This window comes from Fomitopsis serialis, assembly GCF_022376445.1.
Source record: "Fomitopsis serialis strain Sig1Antser10 chromosome Unknown B0H18scaffold_50, whole genome shotgun sequence".
In the NCBI taxonomy this organism is placed as follows: domain Eukaryota; kingdom Fungi; phylum Basidiomycota; class Agaricomycetes; order Polyporales; family Fomitopsidaceae; genus Fomitopsis; species Fomitopsis serialis.
The window spans coordinates 76,679-97,604 of NW_025955010.1; the positions used below are offsets into that span (position 1 = coordinate 76,679).

The 20,926-nt window shown below is 57.7% G+C and overlaps 8 protein-coding genes across 8 annotated transcripts; 2 read left to right on the top strand and 6 right to left on the bottom strand.

Moving 5' to 3' along the window:
• Positions 1–68: 68 nt before the first annotated feature.
• Positions 69–1,773, top strand: B0H18DRAFT_1120643 (uncharacterized protein; the record flags this gene model as incomplete). Its single annotated transcript, XM_048034178.1, has 4 exons — positions 69–1,038; positions 1,096–1,232; positions 1,298–1,524; positions 1,593–1,773. 4 exons carry the CDS (start codon positions 69–71, stop codon positions 1,771–1,773), a joined length of 1,515 nt encoding a protein of 504 aa, XP_047891646.1.
• A 132-nt stretch (positions 1,774–1,905) lies between these two features.
• On the bottom strand, positions 1,906–3,697 carry B0H18DRAFT_1016182 (uncharacterized protein). The gene is made up of 5 exons (XM_048029251.1): positions 3,289–3,697; positions 2,599–3,168; positions 2,493–2,548; positions 2,186–2,427; positions 1,906–2,156 (listed from the first exon to the last, which is right to left on the bottom strand). Exons 1-5 carry the CDS (start codon positions 3,567–3,569, stop codon positions 2,013–2,015), a joined length of 1,293 nt encoding a protein of 430 aa, XP_047891647.1. The 5' UTR covers positions 3,570–3,697; the 3' UTR covers positions 1,906–2,012.
• A 686-nt stretch (positions 3,698–4,383) lies between these two features.
• Positions 4,384–5,319, top strand: B0H18DRAFT_1120645 (V-type ATPase; the record flags this gene model as incomplete). The annotated part of the gene is made up of 9 exons (XM_048034179.1): positions 4,384–4,427; positions 4,488–4,504; positions 4,577–4,589; positions 4,644–4,749; positions 4,799–4,838; positions 4,890–5,044; positions 5,104–5,143; positions 5,202–5,254; positions 5,308–5,319. 9 exons carry the CDS (start codon positions 4,384–4,386, stop codon positions 5,317–5,319), a joined length of 480 nt encoding a protein of 159 aa, XP_047891648.1.
• Positions 5,320–5,583: 264 nt separating this feature from the next.
• Positions 5,584–7,402, bottom strand: B0H18DRAFT_497745 (uncharacterized protein). Its single transcript, XM_048038315.1, has 4 exons — positions 7,076–7,402; positions 6,895–7,011; positions 6,569–6,830; positions 5,584–6,518 (listed from the first exon to the last, which is right to left on the bottom strand). The coding sequence occupies exons 1-4, from the start codon at positions 7,199–7,201 to the stop codon at positions 5,770–5,772; spliced, it is 1,254 nt and encodes a 417-aa protein (XP_047891649.1). The 5' UTR covers positions 7,202–7,402; the 3' UTR covers positions 5,584–5,769.
• Positions 7,029–8,942, bottom strand: B0H18DRAFT_1182659 (UNC-like C-terminal-domain-containing protein). The gene is made up of 2 exons (XM_048035982.1): positions 8,085–8,942; positions 7,029–8,034 (listed from the first exon to the last, which is right to left on the bottom strand). The coding sequence occupies exons 1-2, from the start codon at positions 8,826–8,828 to the stop codon at positions 7,198–7,200; spliced, it is 1,581 nt and encodes a 526-aa protein (XP_047891650.1). The 5' UTR covers positions 8,829–8,942; the 3' UTR covers positions 7,029–7,197.
• Positions 8,943–9,182: 240 nt separating this feature from the next.
• B0H18DRAFT_878968 (uncharacterized protein) lies at positions 9,183–10,334 on the bottom strand (the record flags this gene model as incomplete). The annotated part of the gene is made up of 1 exon (XM_048040669.1): positions 9,183–10,334. A coding segment is annotated over one exon (1,152 nt), but the record flags the coding sequence as incomplete, so codon positions are not given.
• Positions 10,335–12,863: 2,529 nt separating this feature from the next.
• On the bottom strand, positions 12,864–14,072 carry B0H18DRAFT_857536 (Endonuclease/exonuclease/phosphatase; the record flags this gene model as incomplete). The annotated part of the gene is made up of 1 exon (XM_048039671.1): positions 12,864–14,072. A coding segment is annotated over one exon (1,209 nt), but the record flags the coding sequence as incomplete, so codon positions are not given.
• A 663-nt stretch (positions 14,073–14,735) lies between these two features.
• On the bottom strand, positions 14,736–17,516 carry B0H18DRAFT_1120647 (uncharacterized protein; the record flags this gene model as incomplete). Its single annotated transcript, XM_048034180.1, has 6 exons — positions 14,736–16,081; positions 16,139–16,270; positions 16,323–16,467; positions 16,543–16,647; positions 16,707–17,041; positions 17,105–17,516. The coding sequence occupies 6 exons, from the start codon at positions 17,514–17,516 to the stop codon at positions 14,736–14,738; spliced, it is 2,475 nt and encodes an 824-aa protein (XP_047891653.1).
• Positions 17,517–20,926: the final 3,410 nt, after the last annotated feature.

Consider the following 20,926-nt stretch of genomic DNA (forward strand, 5'->3'; position numbering starts at 1 on the left):
GTAAAGATGAGATGTTGAACGAACTGCCCCTACTCGCGCTGTGTCGTCTCTGACACCCACATGCGACCATGGATCGACGCTATCCGTCAACGTCCTCGGCAGTAGACAGCAAGTGTTCGATTCGGCACCGCTCGGGGGCGTACAGCCCTTCCTTGTCAGACGCTCGGGCGAGGAGACGGACGTCTCGTAGACGCGTTGTTGCCGTTGAAGACTACGGCCACGAACAGACCCGAGGAGAGGATGAAGGTCCGGCCCCTCCTGCTCCTACAATCACCCTCGTTCGGGCTGGACGCAACACCCCAGTCACGCCTACGCTTCCGCCATTCAGCCGTACGAACACGCTTGACGTACCCCTCTGGGACGAGTCGCTATGGTCATCAAGTCCTCGAGAGGAACCTTTGTCTCCACCGAATGAAGACCTCCCTGGACCCGCACACCATACCCTGTATCTCAGCCCCGTCCCCCTCACACCACGACCTCAACCACCCCGAGAGCACTCAGCATGCTCCTTCGCCTCAGCGCACACCTCCGCCTCGCGCATTTCCCCGCTGCCCACGCCCAACTTTGCCGCGCGCGCAGGGGACGCCGTGCGCTCCTACTTTCCGCGGCTCCGCTCCTTCGTGAGCACGCGCGCAGCAAGCGAGACCGCAACCGCCGTCGACCCCCGGCCGCCGCACGCGCGCCACAAAAGCTCCAGCTATTCCACGGAGTCGGGTGGGAGCACGGCCGTGTCGGACGTACCGTCTCGAGCCGACGGGGCGTGCGTGGGCGCGGCGAGACCGGGCTTGCTGCCGTCATTCAGCACGGCCGACAAGCTCACGAGGAAGTTCCCCAGGCCGCGGTCGGTCAAGAACCTCACATTCCGCGGCGGGGGGAACGCTTCGCTGGCCGCGACGGTGCTGGAGGAGGGCGAGGGCCTCGGAATTGGCAGCGTCGACAGGTGGTCCGTGCATAAGTGGTGCTTGCTTCTCTCCGTCAGCACGCTGCTGGTGTACGGGCTCGCCGGGCTGATCTGCGCCGTCCTGACTTGGTTCAGAAGTGAGTGGGCTTCGCGAAGCCGCGCGACTGAATGGGATCTGACGATGGGTGTTATAGCGTACGAGCAGGCGGGCGTCATGGTCGTCGCCGACAACGACATCCTGGTGCTCATCACGCTCTCCTCCTCCATCCTGCTCCTCTGCTTCCTCGTCGGCATCAGCGGTACGATCCTCAACTCGCGGCCCATCCTCGCAGTGTACGCCCTCCTTCTCTGGCCCGCCTTCCTATCCATCATCGTCATCGGCTACGCCGCTACAAGCGGGACGCCTTCTCGCTCGACCGCAAGCTCAACCTCGCATGGAGCCAGTGGTACACGCCGCTCGGGCGGCTCATCCTCCAGGACTCCCTGCGCTGCTGCGGGTACTACGACGCGCTGCACGAAGCGACGGCGAGCAACCAGTGTTATCCCCGGACGCCGCTGCCAGGCTGCAAGGGCAAGCTCCTCCGGTACGAGCGCGAGAACCTCGCGACGATCTGGTCCGCGGCGTTCGCGCTCGTCCCGGTGCACATCATCAACTCTTCGTCTCCCTGCTGTGCGCGAATCATATTACCAGGACGTTTGGGAAGGGTATCATGCCGAAGCGTTACTGGCTGAGCAATGCTGACCTCCACGCGGACGCGGAACGGTTCAAAGACGCGTTCTCTGAGACGAGGCCCGTAGCTAGGCCTGGTCCTGCGAGGCAGCCACTGAGCACGGTGTTCCGGGAAGATAGAGAAGAGAACGACCGCTCCTAGTCGAGGAGTGGGATTGCCTCACGACGACTCAGGAAAGGTCAGTAGGGCTCGACCTCGACCGAGTTTAGACATCGATAACCCCTCGAGAGCGAACGTGTGTAGCACGAAACCAATGTCGTCTATAGAAAGTAAAATCGTATATGTAGTACATCTATGTGTCTGCGGCCGACCCGGTGATTGCGCATGCGAGTGTCATATCGTACGTCTCTAATCCTCGAGCCCCTCCTCCTCCTCCGCGATCAGGCGCTCCGCTCGAGCGCAGCCATGCACCCGCTGCCCGCGCTCGTGATCGCCTGGCGGTACCGCTTGTCCTGCACGTCGCCCGCCGCGAACACGCCCTTCACGCTTGTCTGCGTCGTGCCGGGCACGGTGATGATGTACCCCTCAGATCCGTCTGCAGCTGGCCGCGGACGAGCGCCGTCGCGGGCTCGTGGCCGATGGCGTAGAACAGGCCGTTCACGGGGAGGTCCTTCTCCTCGCCCGTGACCATGTTCTTTAGTCTGAGGTTGTTGAGCAGGTCGCCGTCGCCCTGGCACTCGACCGCGACGGTGTTCCAGAGGATGGTGACTTTGGGGTTGTTGAGCAGACGTTTTGCCATGATCTTCGACGCCCGCAGCTCGCCCCTCCGTACGAGGACGTAGACGTGGAACCGTACTTCGTCAGGTCTGTCCGACGGGCGATCAGTTGAATCAATGGTCAAGGATCGCGCAAGCGCTTACACGTCGCTTCTTCCGCCGCAGAGTCACCACCTCCGATAACAGCGAGTGGCTTGTTCCTAAAGGCCGAAAGTCAGTAAGCGCATTCCGATGAACCCGATAAACTTACCTGAAGATCGGAACGGCGCCGTCGCACACAGCACACGCACTGATGCCGCTCTGCCAGTAGGTCTCCTCGCCCTTCAGACCCAGCCGTTTCGCGGAGGCGCCCGTTGCGATGATGAGCGTATCCGCGGTCTCTGGCTCCTGGTCCTCCTGGAACTCTCTCCAATAGCGGAATGGCCGTGCCGAGAGGTCCACCTTTGAAACGGTCTCGGTGATGATTCTGGTGCCGAATCGGATGGACTGTGCGCGGAACTTGTCCATCAATTCAGGACCAAGAATCCCCGATGGGAACCCAGGGAAGTTCTCGACTAAGAAGCTCGCGTTAGCATTCGCATACGGGACACGGGCGGTGGATAGTTGCGTGATCGGCCTCATCGCGCAGAAGACAGACGGCATGGGTGCAATAGGTACAACAGTAAGTGACGTCGCGCCCTGTGCACTCGGCTTCTTCCCGGTACACACGCGCAGCACCTGGCACATCGTCTGTACCGTACGCAGCGCGAACGGAAGACGATTCTGTCGGGGCGTGCCACAAAAATGGGCAAAATATTCGTCGGCAATTGCCGAAGCGCGGCTCCCAACCCAGGGTATGCCCGGTAGGGGGTGCTCGCTGTCAGCATCGTCGACGCCGAGCGCAACTGGCACCATATCGCCCCGGACGTGGAGGGGCCGCCAGAGGAGGTGTGAATCGCACTCACTGTCGGTCGTTGTGGTGAGCTGGCCGCCCGCGGCGAAGCCATTCGCCATAAAGCCCTCAAAGAGCACAGGATTGAGGTTTGCCGGGCCAGATAGATGGCTGCTGTGTGCCTGCGGCCCAGAGCCGATGATAACCTGGATGGTCGTTGAGAACCGAAACGGAGGCTGCAGGACGCAAAACGAGACGATACTGACGACTTTGGAGTGCAGCTTGGACGACTGCGAGACGGTCGCATGGACGCCGTTCGCGCCGTTCACGCCGTTGGTTGTGGGGGCCATAATGCGGGAATGGGTGGAGTAGGGCGAGGCAGCAGCGGCGAGGGGGATGGCCCTGTAGAGAGCCCTGAACGATAGCGATCGCAGTATGGTCGACAGCGCGAAATGGGAGGCCTTATAACGAGGCGACGACACAAAGTCACAAGAAACAATTAGTCAAGGAACTGATCAATCGGGGTCACGTGACGCTTACCTTGCGTCCGCACGCGTCTCTGGGGCGCACTTGTCGCCGGGAGAGGGCTTTCCAGTCCGCATGATCAATATCTCGTCCTCCACGTCGACAACGGCGCGCAGACGCACCAGGACGCCGGGGAACACACCTGCGGGCGACGCGAGGCGGAGCTCCGTGGCTGAGAGACCCCGAAGGCTGGGCCGGACGCGCAGCGGTCCTCGGCCAGAAAGCACTGCCAGATACGACGTGATCAGACCTCAGCGTTGCAGAATCGATAGTAAACACTCGCTGTGGCTTGCTCTTGCGTCGGAATCACTCTCATTCGTTCACTCGGTGTGTCGCCCTCCGCCCCCGCGGGGTAAGCCAGGCGCAGACATGAGCTCGTCGCGACTGAAGTGGGATTCTGCATGCCGTCGCACACAGGCGCCCGTATCCTCCTGCCCGGTGGCGGCAGTGGCGCGAATTGAGGCGGAGCCCAGTCGCCCAGCCTGCGGGGAGAGGGCTGCGGGGCGGAGTCTCGGAGAGTGCCGTGCCGCCTAGTTTCGCTGTCGCCGACGTCGTCGTCCCCGAACGCTCACCTGCTGCGTCGTCGTCGTCGCTTGCCTCGCTCATCCTCCTCTTTCTTCCTCCTTCATCGCCGTCGCCATGTCTGACCTCTGCCCCGTTACGCTCCCTTCTTCGGTGCCATGGTGAGCAGTCTCGTCGCCTGGTTCTACGTGTGTTGACACAGCATGCTAGGGCTGCACCAGCGCCATCGTATTCACCTGTGAGTATAGCATATTATCAGAATCACCTCTCGAGGGCGGTCCGTGCTGATTGGTAACGATGCGCGACGTAGGCATCGGTGCTAGGTGAGCGTGTTCGAACAGGTCTTCGTAGCGCAGCGACTGAATGCTGTGACGCAGTTATGGGACTGCAAAGTCAGGAGTCGGCATTTCCGCCATGTCCGTCCTCCGCCCCGACCTGATGATGAAGTGTGTTATTCCCGTCATCATGGCGGGTATCATTGCTGTACGTACCTCCCGTCAATCCTTCTGCTCTTCGGCTCATGTTGCCACAGATCTACGGTCTCGTCGTGTCGGTCTTGATCTCCGGACAGCGTACGTAGCCACTACCTACGTGTCATGCACCGTGCTGATCCGTGTCCACAGTCGCCATGCGCATGTCCCTCTTCCAGGGCTTCGTGCAGCTCGGTGCAGGTCTCTCCGTCGGTCTTGCAGGTCTCGCGGCAGGTTTCGCTATTGGTATCGTCGGTGACGCCGGTGTGCGGGGAACTGCCCAGCAGCCACGACTCTTCGTCGGCATGGTACGTCTAGCTTCTGTATAACGCGCGGGGAACATCTGTACTGAGGGTGTCACTCATAGATCCTCATTCTTATCTTCGCCGAGGTCCTGGGTCTTTACGGTACGTCTCGCATGGTGCGGCCTCGTGTCTGGAGGGCAGGAGGCTTATACTTGCGTAGGTCTCATCGTTGCTCTCATCATGAACTCCGCGGCTTCGGACGCTGTTGGCGTTGTGAGTTGTTATTAACGCCCGTGACGTGGTCCAGGCTAACCCACCATCTCCAGTGCACCGTATGAAAATGTGTGACGAGCGGCATGCGAACGCATGGTTGTCGCAGAAGTCATTCGAGATACTCGGGAGAACTGGCTCAGGCATTGTCTACCATCCCCTCTTATCATACATATCTTCCGCTCATGAGGAACTGAAGTGCATTCACGTCGTCGTCGTCTCAAACTACTCGCTTTCCCAATATATATTGGCAGGACATTATGTCTGAGTGAGATCCCAGTCCTGGTGAGCTTGTGAACGAACCAACTAGTATGTACAGCTTCAGAAGGCAGCGAGAGAAGCGAATCCGTGAGCCTAAACCGGAGCTCGAACGATGCAGATATACAAGATACAATAATGACATGCGGTGTCCGACGGTGGATGCTATGCAGAGTGCGTTCTAGGCCGAGAAGGAGGAACCACAGAAAGAAAGAAACGAACAATAATACGCGGGTTGGTCGGTCGCGAGGAAGGCATGGCTACGCCGCTGGTATCGCATGCCGCGCAAGGCTGGGCGCAATGCCCGGCGCAACCACGCCCGGCTCAGACTCGGAGCCATCAGCGTCGGTGTCCACCCATGCGTCGCCCTCGCTGCCTTCCGCGTCCGACGCGGGATTGGAGACGACGCACAGCCTAGGGAGGTCAGTAGAAGCCGAGAAGCGCAGGGGTGACAACTTCGGGCGGAGCTGCCTGCTCTTGCCCTGGCTCGCGGTGGGCGTGGACGCGCTCTCGGGCTGCGGACTGAAGACGTCCCCTGCCGGCGTCGCACCCTCCGACGCGAGCACGGTCCGCGACGAGCCCGCGCTGTCGCCTTCGTGCACGCCGTCGAAAGCCTTCTCGGACTCCGGCCGTGCAGTGTCTGGGGCGCGGCCCTGAACGCCGCTCGTGGTCTTCACCTCGTGGAGGTGCGAGCTCCTCGCCCACCGCTTCGCCGACCGCGGGACGGAGCCGATCACCGTCGTCCCGAAGCCCGTCCCGAAGCCCGCGCTGCTCGAGCTCGAGCGCGTCATCTGCGGGCGTGCGGAGGGCGGCGGCGTCTGCGTGCTGCGCGCATGGAGGTTTTGGAAGCGCGGCGTGGACACGCGCAGGGCGGACGGCGTGCGCGGGCGGGAGGTGAGGTGGCGCGTTGCGGAGCGGGGGAACGTCGGGGAGCGCGGGCTGCTGCTGAGGAAGGGGCGGTGGGAGGAGGGCGTTTGTGTACTTTGCGAGGGGAACTCGACTGTGTGCGCTGTGCAAGTGTGAGCGCATGTCTGCAGTGACCGGGGATGGAGGGCGTACCTGGAGCCTTGTCGCTTTGTCTTGACTCGGGCCGTGTGACAGGCTTGGGGGTTGGGCTCCGGCTCCTGAAGCGGCTCACCCAGTCGCCACTGATGCTCAGCGTCCTTCTTCCCCACTCACGCATACCCATAGGTCGCCCTGAACCCGGGACACGGTGGACGGATGCATGCTCGCCTCGTGAGCCGCGGGTGAGGGTCATGAACACCAGCACGGCGAGCAGCAAGCAGAGTTGCAGAATACCGAGTCGTTTCTCGAGAACCACCTAATAATAGTAACATCGTTGAATAACGTCAAAAATGGAGCGCGACGCGGAGCGTGGTACGGACCTCCTCGGTGAGGTTGTTCACTTTGGCGAGCAGTTCGCGGTGCTCCCACTCAAGCTTCCTGCGCTGCTTGTCATACTCTGTTACCGAGCGCTGATACATCTGCGCCTGCGCCTTGCCCTGTATGTACGAGCAACGAAACATGAGCCATGGGCCCGGAATAGACAATTGGAACGTGACGTACGATACCCTCGAGACGGCCCAAATCCTCACCCAGACGCAGCAGCACCTCTCGGATTCCAGCCGTTTGCTCTTCGACGTACCGCGCGTACAGAGTCGTGTTGGCTTCCAGGGTGGACAACCTATTCATGATCGTACGATAGATGGATTCCCCTCCAGTGCTAGCCGGAGGGAATACGACTGGCGGCGGTGGAGGTGGAGAATGCGACTGCGATACGGCCAGCGGAATAGAAGACAGAGAAGAGACGTTTGATGCAATGGACGCCGCTCGGGACTGAGATGCGTGAACACTCTCAGAGGACAAGTCTTCCTGGGGAGACGCGCTGTGAGGTAGTTGATCCAAGGATTGAGATGTAATATTGATGAGGATGGTGTCGTCTTTGTAGAGTCACCGTCAGCCGGATGTGTAGCGTGCGCTGTCTGAGGCACATGAGAAACATTGTGAAGGTCGTCAGGGGTCGTCATTGTCTCCGGAGGGACGCTATCTGAAGCTATAATAGAGGAAACTGGAGCAGCCATATCGGAGGGCGGGATCACGTCCTGAAACGATTGTGGTTCCCCGACAGACTGCGATTGTGTGGGAGTCGCCGCTGCTTGGTCGTTCGAAGGTGCCGAGTCAGTCCGATCCTCGCCAGCTGTATGTCCGATTCCGGAAACTGAGCGAGTATCGACCTTGTCCACTGATACTGTTTCGGTAGGATCCGGCTTCGGCACTTCGACGACAGGGATGTGTACTGCCTGTGGTGGCTCGGGAGTGCTTTCCACGGCAGCACTGGCATCTTCAATGGCCCGCCGTGCCTTGCTCCGCGACTCCCATTCATCCCACTTCCACTGCTCGAGGTGCGTAAGACCATAGACGCGAAATAGGGATAGAGGGCAGTAGTACTCGTTGCCATAGTGCGAGTGAAAGTCAATTCGGATGAAACGATAGAAATCACGCAGTGTGGGCGGAGGATGGAAGGACTACTATCTCAATGAGTGACATGAAGTCATGAGCTCAACACAGTACATACCTGAACCCCGCGCACGTTCTGCGCACGATACGTCCCGGCGTGCGTCCACCCTCCTTCATCGGTCGGAGACGTCTTGGCGACGCTCACCGAGAAGTCCTTGAATACGCCGCTGAAGAACTCGTAGTTTGCAAGCTGCACCGTGTCAATCATGATGTCGTCGCAGAGTTCAACCACCACGAATTGCTTCTTTTCCGCGCACGGACTGAGCATGTACCTGTCCTTCTTCGAGGAGAGAATCGAGGACGGAGACTTCGCCGAGCGATGGGCGGTGTGTACGCGGGCGGAGCAGTCCGTCGCCGCGTAGTTGAAACGGTCGACGGTAGGTATACGGAAATGTGGGGAGAGTCGTTCATCGTGCTGTACCGTCTCCGTGCTCTCTTGACCGCTGGCCTGAGCTGCACCTGCGACTTCGCTCGTTGGGCCCATATTGCCCGCTCCAGCGACCTCGTTCCTCTCCTTTACTCCAGCGAGCCTCTGGGCATTGTTGGCAGATGGCGAAGAGCGGGAGGGCTGCTCCCCTGCCTCGCCAAGCCGTCTGGCCTTCCAGTCTTCAAAGGAGATGAAGACATCGTCTCCTGCGCTCGGCTCGACTGGTTCTAGGGGTCTGAGGCAACAAATGGGAAGTTCTGGTGCCTTAGGAGCCTGCAGAGCAATGTCGCGAAATGGATCGTTCGGAGAGGAAGATGCGCTGAGAACAGGATATGCAAATGCCAGGGCAAGGGCCGGAAGCAGCGAGAGGAACATAACGTGCGTTCTGTCCGGCAAATACTCCTCTTCTCAGCCTAGTCCTCAGCGGGCGAGCTTGCAGCATTCAGACTCGCATGTGTGGACGTCCGTGAGGTGGTGGTAGAAGTGAGAGTAAGAGTGTGAACGTTACATGTTATAACTATCTAGATCATTACTATGATAAGTCAATACTGAGTAGTACTGATCATTTTTTTTTTTTTTTTTTTTTTTTTTTGGAGGGCCGTCGCGGACGCCCGCAGATGACAATGGGTCATCCCGGGTCATCCAGCCTGCGTATGGGTTTCCCCATATTCGCCAATCCAGGGTGAAAAATGCCGTTTACGCACGATTGAACAATCAGTGTGGGGCTCATCAATCCGGCTCGAGGTCGACTCGTAGGGCCGGTGATCTACCCACTAAAAAACCCTTATATCTTGTCCAGTCTTCCGGGAGCGCAGGTTCGTCCCGTAGTATACCGTTCCACGTTGCGAGGACTAAACGCCGGTTGGTATCGGAGTCGCCATATTTCCTCCGCACCGACTCTACGTCCTGTGAGAGTCGGCTGTTCAGAGCATATTGCAGCTTGTTCCAAACTACGGATTGACTGTGTTCCCAGCTCTCCTCTCCGGCATGTCCAATAACTCTCTCGCATCGTAGTTTCCAGATTAGGTGTACAGCTTCAGATATTAAAATCCTCCAAAGCCTCGTGGCGCCTGGGCGTATGCGTCCTTTTTTATCTTTCCATGTTCTTAGGCCAATCGAGAGGACGTCAGCCTGTGTCAGGGCCTGCCACTGAGTACCATGTATTCTCCTGCTCCATATTCTACTGACCAGGGACCATATTAGTGACTGTCCTACGGCCTCGCAGTCAAAGAGGATATGCTGTATCGTTTCGGGCAGTCCACAGCTTCCGCACTGCGCCCTGTGTTCATAGCCTTGGATCTTATTCCAGTACAGTCCGCATTTCAGTCCGCCGTGCATGACTTTCCAAAGAAAGACCGCGAAAGCCCTGCTGAAGTCCCGGTGCCGTATGCTCTTCCATATAGCACTGTATGTCAGGGGGACGCTCAAAGGTGAGTGCGTGCGAACCAATTCGAGGTTGATCTTCGTTGTGCGCCGAGCCTCGGTGTTCTTTAGCCCCAGGATACCGTGATAGGCGAGAGCCTGGGTCAAGCTGTCGAGGCGGGCTCCCGTTAGCTCGAAGCGGGGGTCAAGTTCCAGTGTCAGGGCTCGGGCCATTACGAAATTTCTTGGGGGGATCATAGACGCATCTTGACGGGCTCTCTCTAGTATAGCCCAGGTGTCTTCGTCCGTAATTTTACCGAAGGTTGTCGGTGCACAGCGCTGACGGAGGCGGTTGAGGAGTGGTCTCAGGTACGCTGCGAGGGGAGCTCTTATCCAGCCTTTGGCCTCCCAGATGGGGGCTCGCTCAAAGACGAGGGTTGTCAGCACATTATTAGTGCTCAGGATGCAGAGTGGTGCATCAAGTGGGGTCAGTGGGACCGCGTATAGTGCGGCTAGTAGTTCCCCTGGTGGGTGCACGTCCGTATCAAGGTTAGCATTGTGGTCCACCAGTCCATTCCGTGGATCTCTGACGCCAAAGAAAGCGGCGGAGGTGAGTTCTTCGTTCCTAGAGGCTATGTTCGGCTCATTCGGTTTAGGTGTTGGCCTGAAAATGAGGACCGTTGTGGCTTCATCTGCAACTAGTCGTCCTGGACGCTTACGTATGGCCGGTGGGTCGGAGATCGTACTTGGGGCGACGAAGGCACGGAAGGTTTCCGATATGTTCCCATTCGATGTAACCGACGGGTCAAAGGTGAGGCGATCTCCATCCTCTAGGATCGCTTCACCATTCTTTTCGAGACGTCTACTCGTCAGAGTAAGTCCATCCTTTGCGTCAGGAAAGAGGGGGTTCCATTTTGGCAGAATCTCGCTGAGGATACGGAAGGCGGCGATCCTGCAGGTCGCCGGGTGTTTACATCCTCTGGCTCGCAGCTCTGCGCACTCTATGCAGTCACATTCATTATCTTCCCACAATGTTGTCGGTGTTTGCGGGGCGTCGCCGCAGGACGATCTTGTGGCCGCCAAGAGGTCCGAGATCACCACTACACTGTGGTGGTCACGCAGGCAATCTCCTACTTTAGTGTTATTGAGTCGTCGAAGTGCCTTGGTAGCTCCGATGTGGTACCAGGCTGGCAGCTGCTTCTTTAAAGATGAGTCCACTTTGATAGCTTCAAGGTTAACATTAAATCGTTTTCCAGCGGTCAGCATCCGCCTAATGTATAGCGGGAGTTTAGAGTTTGCGCCAAGTGCCGGGTCCCAATTTTGCAGGTATGTGTTTACCTGTGCTTTTGGTCGGATCTCCCCTGTGGTGCGTTTGGCGTGTTTATTGATGATTGCATCCATGGCATAGGCCCAGACCGGGCGGTCGTCTGTCAGCGTTAGGTAGCGTTTCAGCCACATGAGGTCTATCGCGTCATTTCTTGCCTCGATGTCTAGTAGACCAAGGCCGCCGTCTTCCACGGGGATATGTAGGGTGGCCGTATTGATCGGTGGTATACTCCCCGAGTTCCAGACGAAGGTGCGTATCATTTTCTTCAGTTCAGTTTCCACGGACTTGGGCATGCCCTGGACCACCGTCAGGTACTGGGAAATCCCGCCGGGTCCCATTTGGACGATATGTCTTCGTCCGATCATGGACGGTCTACACTGGCCCCATCTTTTCAAGAAGCTCCTGATTTTAGTCAGGGCAGGAGTCCACACGGCCACTTGCTCAACATGATTCCCTACCCATGCTCCCAAGATACGAATGGGTTCCCCGTCTGTCGCTATTCGCACGTCGGGGGGGATTGGGCTCGAGCTGGCGTCATCGGGGTCCAGCTTGCGTGACAAGGTTACTGACAGCCTATATTCCGGTGAGCCTACCGGCATTACCTCTGTTTTCCCGTTGTTGAATTTTGCTCTGGAGGCCGTACACCACCTGTTCAGGATGTCCCACAGTCCTGTCCAGTCATCGCGCTTGGATAAGAAGGCGGATGTATCGTCCGCGAATAGTTTTGTGATCAGGCGATCGGCCGCGCCTGGGATGCGGAAGCCGTTCAGGGTCGACTTACGTAGGAGTATTGCGAGGGGTTCGATGGCGATGTCAAACAACAGACAGGAGAGCGGGTCGCCCTGCCGCACACCTCTTACGACGTCGAAAAAGCCGCTGCTTTCGCCATTTAGGACAATCTTTGTCCTTGCCGCCACATACAGGACACGAACTTTTGCAATGAAGCCCATGGGTAGGCCGAAAGCCTCTAAGGTCTTCCAGAGGTACGCGTGGTCTATTTTGTCGTACGCTTTCTCTTGGTCGAGGGCGACTATTACACCATCTTCCTCAGTTGCTTCTGCATAATCGACTAGGACCCGGCACGTCTGTGTCTGGTCCTCAATATGTCGGCCGGGGACGAAGCCCGCCTGGTCCCTGTGGATTAGCTTGGCGGCTACTTGGCCCAAGCGGGAGGTGAGTGTCCTGGTGTACAACTTGTAATCTGAGTTCAGGAGCGTGATCGGTCTGTAATTTGCTATTTCTCTCCTGTCTCCCTTTTTGTAGATCGGGCACATCCATCCGTCCGTGAATCCGCCATCCGGGGAGGGGCCATTTCTTTCTATATCAGCGTATACTAGGGTTAGATACTCAAGGCTATCAAACACGCCCTCTTTTGTACTACCGTTCATTAGCGTACTCCAGAATTCATATGGAATTCCGTCTAGACCTGGGGCCCGTCCCGATTGAGCCTTGCGTAGTGCATCTTTCACTTCCGCTTTGTAGACGCCATCCTTCAGCATCACGCCGTCCTCATCTGTCAGGGTGTGGGTCACTTGTCCTAGGATGTGTTCGGCTTCCCTCATCTGTGCATCCTGCGAGAAGCCAGGCGCGTCTACAAACTGAGCTGATTCATGGTAGTCCCGTGCTAACGCTGCCATTTTGTTGGACCTAGCCTCAAACAGTGGTGGGGTTGTGTCGGGTACCCGTAGGTTGTAGATCACGTCTCTCGGTGTTTTCTCCCTGTTGATCCGGGACCAGTATTTAGACACTCTCTCCGCGTTTAATACGTATCGGGCTGTTGTGGTGAGCTTAGAGAATGTTTGTCGTTTCTTCTCCAAATCGTGGACCCTGTCGTGCAGTATCGCAGCGTCCGTCTGTAGGTCGCCGGAGGTCTGGTACGTATCACAGCCCTCGACTTCCTGTATGTGGGCTCGTAAGCGGTTTATTTCGGCCTTTAGCTTCGGGGACTTGCGTTTGGCTCGATCTTGAGCTAGTTTCTTCACTCCGTCCTTGAACAATTTGTGTAGGTGCTGGATTCTCGAGTGGCCTCGGTACGCGTCATCTCGTTCTGTGTCTTTCATCTCTTTAATGGTTTCGATTCCTAAGGTTCGCGCTTGATTCATAAAGACGTCATCTTCCGTAAGATGGACCGGCATCGCCCACCGTCCCTTGCCGATGAACGGTGTGTTCGCCGTGTTAAGTTTGGTGCTTACGAGCCTATGATCTGTAGGTACCCCGGTCGTCCTAATAGTCCAGGAATGAGAGGTTCGAATCAGGGGGTCGGAGGTGTATATGCGGTCTAGGCGTGATCTCGACATGCTGCCTCTTTGCGGGTACGTGTAGTCCTTCATGTGCGGTTCCGACAGGCGCCACCCATCATACAGGTCGAGATGCCTAGTAAAGTCTCGCAGGGCAGCCACTGCGGGGGCGGAATCCTCTCTCGCCGGCAGCCTATCTATGGCTTCCTCGACTAGGTTGAAGTCACCGGTAATTACGTCAGGCTTCTTGAATCGTCCCTTTTCTGCCATGCTTCGTAGCCTGGTCCAGAAGGCTGCGTTCTCTGTCGGTGAGTTGGGCGCATATACGTTTAGTATAGTGATGTATTTATCTGCATGCCAGTGCATGGTCAGCAGTATAGCCCGCCCGGGTATTAGCTCCTGGAAAGCTACGCCAGACACGTCCACTAGTTCCCGGTTCAGTATCACGGCAACTCCCTGGACGGTTGTGGACGACGTTGACCCGGAGTTCCATATACGTATTCGTCGTCCGTATAGCTCGTGTATCGTATCCAGATGCGTTTGGTCGAGGTGCGTTTCCTGTAGGCACAGGACACCTAGGCGTTCCTCGCGTAGTAGTTGGTTTATGGCATTCCACTTATGGTCTCGAGGCCCGCTCAGGGGGCCCCTGCCGTTGACATTTAGGCTGCCAATATGAAGACTCGCTTTGGTCTTTCTTCCGGAGGGGACATTTCGTCCTGCCGGGACACGCTGAGCCGTCTCCGCGGCGTCTTGTGTGGGGGGAAGAGTGACGCAGCCCTCCGTGCTTCCCTGCTCGTCATCTTCTCGTGACGATGCACTACGTAGGGCGGCCCCGTCGCCAGGACCCTCTGCTCGATCATTGAACCCGATGCGGGCGGGGGACACTCCGGGATCTCTCGGGCGGAGGGGAGATGTACCAGTTGTTGTGTTTCCATCCGTGTATGTGTTATCAATGTAGTTTGTAGCCGTTGATGTACGCACCCTAGCTACAACGATCCACTAGGGGCGAGGAGCGCTCCTGGCTCCTTCAGGAGACATGCTGTCGTTCAGCTTGACTTCTCAGTCCGGACAAGTCTAAGAGTGCCCGTACAAAACAATAGCACGCTACAGCGGTTCCCAGGCTTTCCTGTCCCAACATGGTCAGTATATTTGGGCCCGGGCCTGCTGTGCGCTTCCAGACTTAACGACAGTAGTAGTGTGATGTTACTGTCCGGGGGGAAACCCTCGCAAGTGAGTACGCAAGAGCAAGATATTCATTCGCTAGTATCAGAGCGTGTACAGAGCAAGAATAGGGGGGACGTGATATCATGCGTTACAGGTAGATGGGAAGTGCACAGTATATAGTAAGCTGGACGTTTAGACAGTGCCCGTTCTCTGTTGCCCGCTAGAGTCACCGTTGCGACGACCGCGCCCATTACCTCTGCCGCGACCGCCTCGTCCGCCACGTCCTCCTCTGCCTCCACGGCCGCGTTGGTCTTGGTTCTGCGCCCGCCTGTCAGCTGCCAGTGCGTCGCGCACATCGTCGAGGGAGGGGCCGTTCCAACCGGGAGTCGATGGGATGGTGCAGGCGTGCGTCGGATGATCGATTGAGTGACAGAATAGGCAGTAGAAGTTGCGTGTGATCAGCTCGGGGGGACCTGCGTATGGACCTCCAAAAGTGAAGTTGCGAACGCGCTCACGGAAATTCTGCCATTCGCCAGCGTCCGCCGTCGGAGATTCCATATAGAGAAGCGCAACAGGCTCCTCTTCGTCGTCCCGGGAGTCGCGGATGGAGATTTTCCTGACTCTGATTGAGTTCAGAATGAAGTTGTGAGCGTCGTCGACCGTGAGATGGCGCCAGCGTCCGCCGGTGCTGATATCTATCGTCAGGAGCGCGCGTACATACTCCCACATAGTCTTGGTCATCATTCCTTTCTTGAACTCCTTCGCCATGCCTTCCTCCGACGTCTTGCCGAGTCGTTCCGGGTGCAGGAAGCCGGCCATGAAGGTTGACGGAGCGGGTTCGGGGGATATGATTCCGAACGTGCCTCCCGATGTAGAGACCCAGCCCTCGCGTATAAGCCGGTCGCGCTGGCTCACCGTCAGGTTTCCAACGCGGTAGCACAGGGGGCTAGAATTCGGTTTCGTGGGGGGAGTAGCAGCGATGGGTTGGGTGATAGTCGAGGTAGGAACCCGCAGGGCGGTGCGCAGGATGTCGTCAGCGGCGCAGAGGCGTCCGAAATTTCCGCGGTCATGAGCGCCCCGGCCAGGGAAGTGGATGTATACGTGCATATCTTCCGCTCTCCGCCACTCCTCCGCTTGCGTAGCGAGCACGTTGCGGAAGGGTAGGTCCATATCGGCGCTCTGAATGAGGGGCCATCCACCGTGAGGCGGTCGCGTCATCATCGCCGACTGCGATGGGCCTTGTGCCGGTGCTAGAGGCTGGACCGGACCGGCGGGGACGAGACCAGCGGGTGCGGGACCGGCATGAACAGGATTGGCAGGTGCGGGGTCAGCGGGGAAGATCGGAAAGGGGCCCGGGGCGTAGTGAACGGGGTGGGGGTGTATCGACGAGGGCGAGCGGGGCCTCCGAGGTCCGAAAAGGTCATCAGCTTCTCGGTGCAGGTTGGCGGCCGGTGCCGGCGCTGGCGAGAGGCGGGCAGGGCGGTGGGAGACGGAGTGCGAGGCGCGACTGGCCGCCTCGACGTCCCGCATGCGACGGCCTAGTATGAAGACTATGGGTGAGTTTACGTCTCCCTGCCGCACGGATGGGCACGCACTCAAGTCGTTGTCGTCCTCATCCACGTCCTCGCCCCAGCGTTGAGGCGGTCGGCTCGAGTCTCGCTGCCTGGAGGGGCCGGCCTGTGCTTGTGGTGGTCCGTGCGCAAAGGTAGTCGTCTCTGCGTACATGTCTATCTTTAAGAATTAGCTCATTGTGTGGGTAGGTATAGCTCGCATTCATACCGTCTATGTCACCCTCATGCAGAACAGTGCTGCGCTTTAGGTAGGTGTAGGCGTGCTCGGGGTTGTTCGCGTGGAGTCTCTGGGAGGTGTAGGAGCCGTCTGACGCCCGACGGGCGTAGGTGAAACCTGGGTGTTCTTCTACGTGCTGGCGAACGAGGGTGATACGTTGATCAGGGTATTAGCGGTGTAGTACATAGAGGCAGAGCGAAGGGATACTAACCCGCTGAGCCTCCAACTCGTTGTCGGATTTAGAGGTCTGCTCGAGCATGATGAAGTCGTGTTCTTCCGCGTCAGACGTAGTGACTGCTGGTGGGTCGATCCGGTCCTCGGGGGCCAATCGTATTGCGGAGGGCCCATTACGTTGCCTATGTCGACCACATAAACTGACTGCTGGGCGGGTCCGACAGGCGTCGGCGCGTCCTGGGTGCGTGCTATTGTGCCTGCCATCGCATTGTCGCCGTCGATATCGGTGGAGACGCGGCGTCTCTTCCTCGCATCGCTGGCTGAGCGTTGGGAGGTGGTAGTTGTCGGTGGGGCGTCAGGGTTGACAGGAGGGATCGAGCTCGGCAGCCCTTTTCCAACAACTGCAGGCGCCTTACCGGCCGCTTTCGCGCTCTTCTTGGATCGTTGTTTTTTGTTTTTGATCTTGGCGACAACTTGCTGCTTGTCCGAGCGAGCGCGCCGGAGAGCCAACGCGTCGAGCTCGAGATCTTCCTCTTCTAAGAATACATGTTAGGCAGCCTATGGGATAGAGCACTATGCGGGCGCGACAGTAGACATACCCTTTATGACAACCTCATGGTTCGTCTCATCAACGTCTATCACTTCGTGCTGCACCGATTTGACGGCTGAGGGGCCTTCGCCTTGGGCAGCCGTACCACGCTGCGAGGGCGCGGTCATTCGCAGATCGTCTTTCTTCAGAGCGAGGAGGGCCGGAGGCGACGTAGGACGGGACGCCATGCTTGCGTAAGAAACGCCGGTACGGTCCGTCGGCGAGACTGCCCTAGGGGAGACCCAGGGGTTGGCGACGCCCGAGGAGAGGGGCTCAGCGTTGACTCGCTTGTTGGGAGACTTAACAAGTGAGGCGGCGCGCAGGCGGGCGATCGACGGGTCGACTTCGCTACTGTCGGGGAGTTTAGGAGACCCATTGTTCGCGAGAAGAGCAGGGGAGACCGGGCGAGAGGGCTGGTGCATGTTGGCTGTCGAGCTGCGATGGTTGCCAGATATCTAGAGTTGGGGATGGCTGTGAGCGTAGCCTCAGAGTTCCTTTTATCCTCATGGCTAGCTCATGGCGAGCGCCGCTCTCGCAGTTGTCAGGATGCTGTGATGGTGCGGGAAAAGAACATCTAGGGCCTTCCTTCTCGCGGTTGTCAGAGGTGGTGGCGTGTTGGCTGCGCTTCTCGCGGAAATCGGTCTGGTGTGTTGCCTTCCTACTGTGCGTCTTTCGCTAGGTAATTTGATGCGCGTACTTGCGCGCGTACGCCTTCGCGTTGTTCCTGGTGGACCCGGTGAGGCGTCTCCGTGCGGGAGGAGTCAGGAGAGCGGTAGTGGGGTCCAGATGTTTGATAACCAGCGTACGGTTCGAAATGAGAACCATCTAAAATGTGTATCGCCTGTGGGGACTGGGCTGGTGTTGGTGTAGTCCTTCTCTGTCAGTCTCTCGTACCCTTTTTCTGGGCCGCGTTGCTCTTGGACTCCTATATTTGTTCCCTTTCCAAGTCGACGTAGGTAGCATGGATGCTCTGCTAGTCGTGTACACGTCTTGGCCGTCTGGGGCTTGGTGATCGCTACACGCTACCGTTAGCAAGTCGACAGGTTGGAGCGGGGGTCTAGCTCCATGCAGCCGCTGGCCGTGTTCTCGCTCCAGTGTGGTCCTACGTAGCAACGCGTGTCCGTGGTGCCTCGGGGACGTTCGTATCGTGGGTTTCCTCGTTCAGGGTACATCCAGTGCATGCGGGATTTCGTACTCATTGCATGGTCGGCTGAAGGGGCCATGTCCCATATTGGCTGCGCCTGCTCCTGAGCGGTACTGGTCTCCCTGCCCGATTGACAGGTCTTCAATCTCCGCGGCGCTTGTGTCGTGTTCGTTTGATCTTTTGATCGGGGTCTTGGAGGGCGCGATATGTACCCTGTCGCGCGGGCTCTGTGGAGGCAAAGCCTCCGCTGTCGAGATCTGCCGCGCGGCAGTGCCTGGCGGCGTCTGCCCCGGGTCGCTTTGTTCCGGTTTAGGGCGGTCTTCTCCTCCACAGTGCGTTTGTATTTTCCTGTTCAGCGAGTTGTCTGTAGACAGAGAGTCCTCGTACCTGTGTCGTAGGAGCTGGTAGGGGAAATGCCCGGTCTACGCGAGGTGGTGTCGGCGTTGGTGGGCGCGATGGTTTACGCGCTGGTGTAGGAAAGGCGTATGCGTTGTGGCTAGATGTGTTAATGTCGTCTTGCTCCAGAACCTGGGAAGGGAATCCTTCCGTTACGGCTCTCGTTCCGTTCTAGCGCTACACGGTTTGTTTCATAGTGTCATCGCTGTGTTGATAGTGTGGCTGACAACGTCAAGGGTGCGTAGTGTAGCTTGGAATTCACTTGCTGGTAGGCGAGTGTGCTATCCCTACCGTTCATGCATAGGGTAGGGTCTGGCGGTGCTCGAATACAGTCCCCGTCTGGCGGAGTTCAGCCGGGATGCTCATAGATGTTGGCGACTTGTCGCAGGTGAGTTGGTGGGCAGGCAAACTCGTTCGACAGATCTTTCGGAAGCAATACGGTACATCAAACATTCCTGATCGATTCCTATTTTAGGGGTTGGCTCCGAGCGCGCCCGTTTCTCCGCGTCGATCGCACTCCGTTGTGCGGTTAAGGGGTTGTGGGGTCTCGCCATGTCGGGCGTCTTCATCTATCGTGCCTCATAGGCGGTCGTCTTCCGAGTCGAATTCGTAAGGGCTGTCGTTACTGCTGCATATGACAGGATCATGTGCGAGGAGGCGGTGAGGTGGGGGGAAGCGTGGGAGGGAGGGATATAATTGTGTGTGTATCCGACTTTCGTCACGTGTGAGTTTGGACCACGAGGTCGGGACACGGATGGCGTACGCCGCGGGGCCGCCTGTAAGGAGCCACGTGATCCAGTGACGTTGGATGTCTGTTGCGTTCTCGACTCGGCCTACGCCGGTCCGCAGATCTCCGGCGACAAGGACAACGGGCAATCCCCGCTCGACATGGCAGACTGGGCGCTCTTCTACTATCCATGTTAGGACAGTCCCATTCCTCTCTGGGGTTCCTTCGACTTGGATGTTGACTGCGAAGAGCTCGGGGAAAGAGTGTCGCAGTGTGGGTAGGAAGGGAGGGAGTATCCCGGATGATGAGGGTGAGTATGACTCAGTGGGTGTCCACGCTTTGAACTGACGTGGCCTAGTCACAGTGGCCCCTTGGTGCTGGACTCCCTGTCTGGACGCGGTTGCCTGTCTTGTGGTGGGCGGCATGGTGCGTTATGCATTATCAGCAGGCAGGTGAGGTTCAATTTATACAGACGGGGGAGCAGCGAGCGTTTACTTTCTGTGAGAGGTCCTGGCACCAGTTACGGCACTTGATACGATTCGAACGGCCTAACGTAATTGTCCATGAAGAAACGCTCAGGGTACAGGGAGTGTAGGGATGAGGAAGAGCACATTCATTTCAGATGGTGGAGAAAAGCAGTGGAAAGAACGGCAATAGTTTGGATGGAGTGTCATGTCATCGTCGCTCGGGGGTCCATTCATCGATCTATCAGCGTACGACCAAGGGGGGAGGTGTGGCGGCGTGTTTAGGGATGCTTGCTATGTGGCGCGTGCCCGGGAAGGCGGCTCGAGAAAAGCCAGGAAGCGGCACTCGGCCCGTTCGTGGGCGTCTCAGGGGCATGGTTAGGCGCTCCTGGACGTCGGGCGCAGCTCCGTTGTCGCTGTCTGCGGCGTAGCGGGGTGGTGGGCTCCAGTGAGGGCGTATATATCTCTTCTACCGGTGTTATAGCTCTTCCCAGGTAGGTCTGGGTAGGGGCAAGCTGGTTCGGCTTGTTTTGAGGATGGATTGGGTTCCATATCCTCGGATGAAGCATCATCGTTCATCGTGGCTGCATCGCTGAACAGCGAGGTACAGACCTTATAGCGCATGTTGGTTTCATCCCAGAGGGACTACTCACCCCCCGGACCACGAGAAGGTCTGCGCAGGGCTCGTCGACGACGAGGCCCTCCCGGGGGGTAGTACTGATCATTGACCTTTATGATGCAACAGTAAGTAAGTTATTGCTCTTCAGAGCATACTCTCCAGTGAACTTGGCACTTATTGACTTAGGACTATAGGACTCTGATACAAATAGAGCTCAATAAGTAAGTATTAGTAACGACGTGCCTTCATTAATGACTTAGTAAGGTAGTAAGTATGGAAATCATGATCAACTGATGGACATTAGTATTCCCAGCAAGTCGTGTATTGACCAAAGTTCGGACTCCGATAGCTTTCACACTAGGGTCCGCCAATACTGTAACCGCAAACCTGTTTCGTTCGTATCATCATCTTCAGCGGTCATCCCTCCATTGCTCGTCACTCGTTTCCACCACCCGGAGGCTGTAAACAAGCTAGTATTCCAG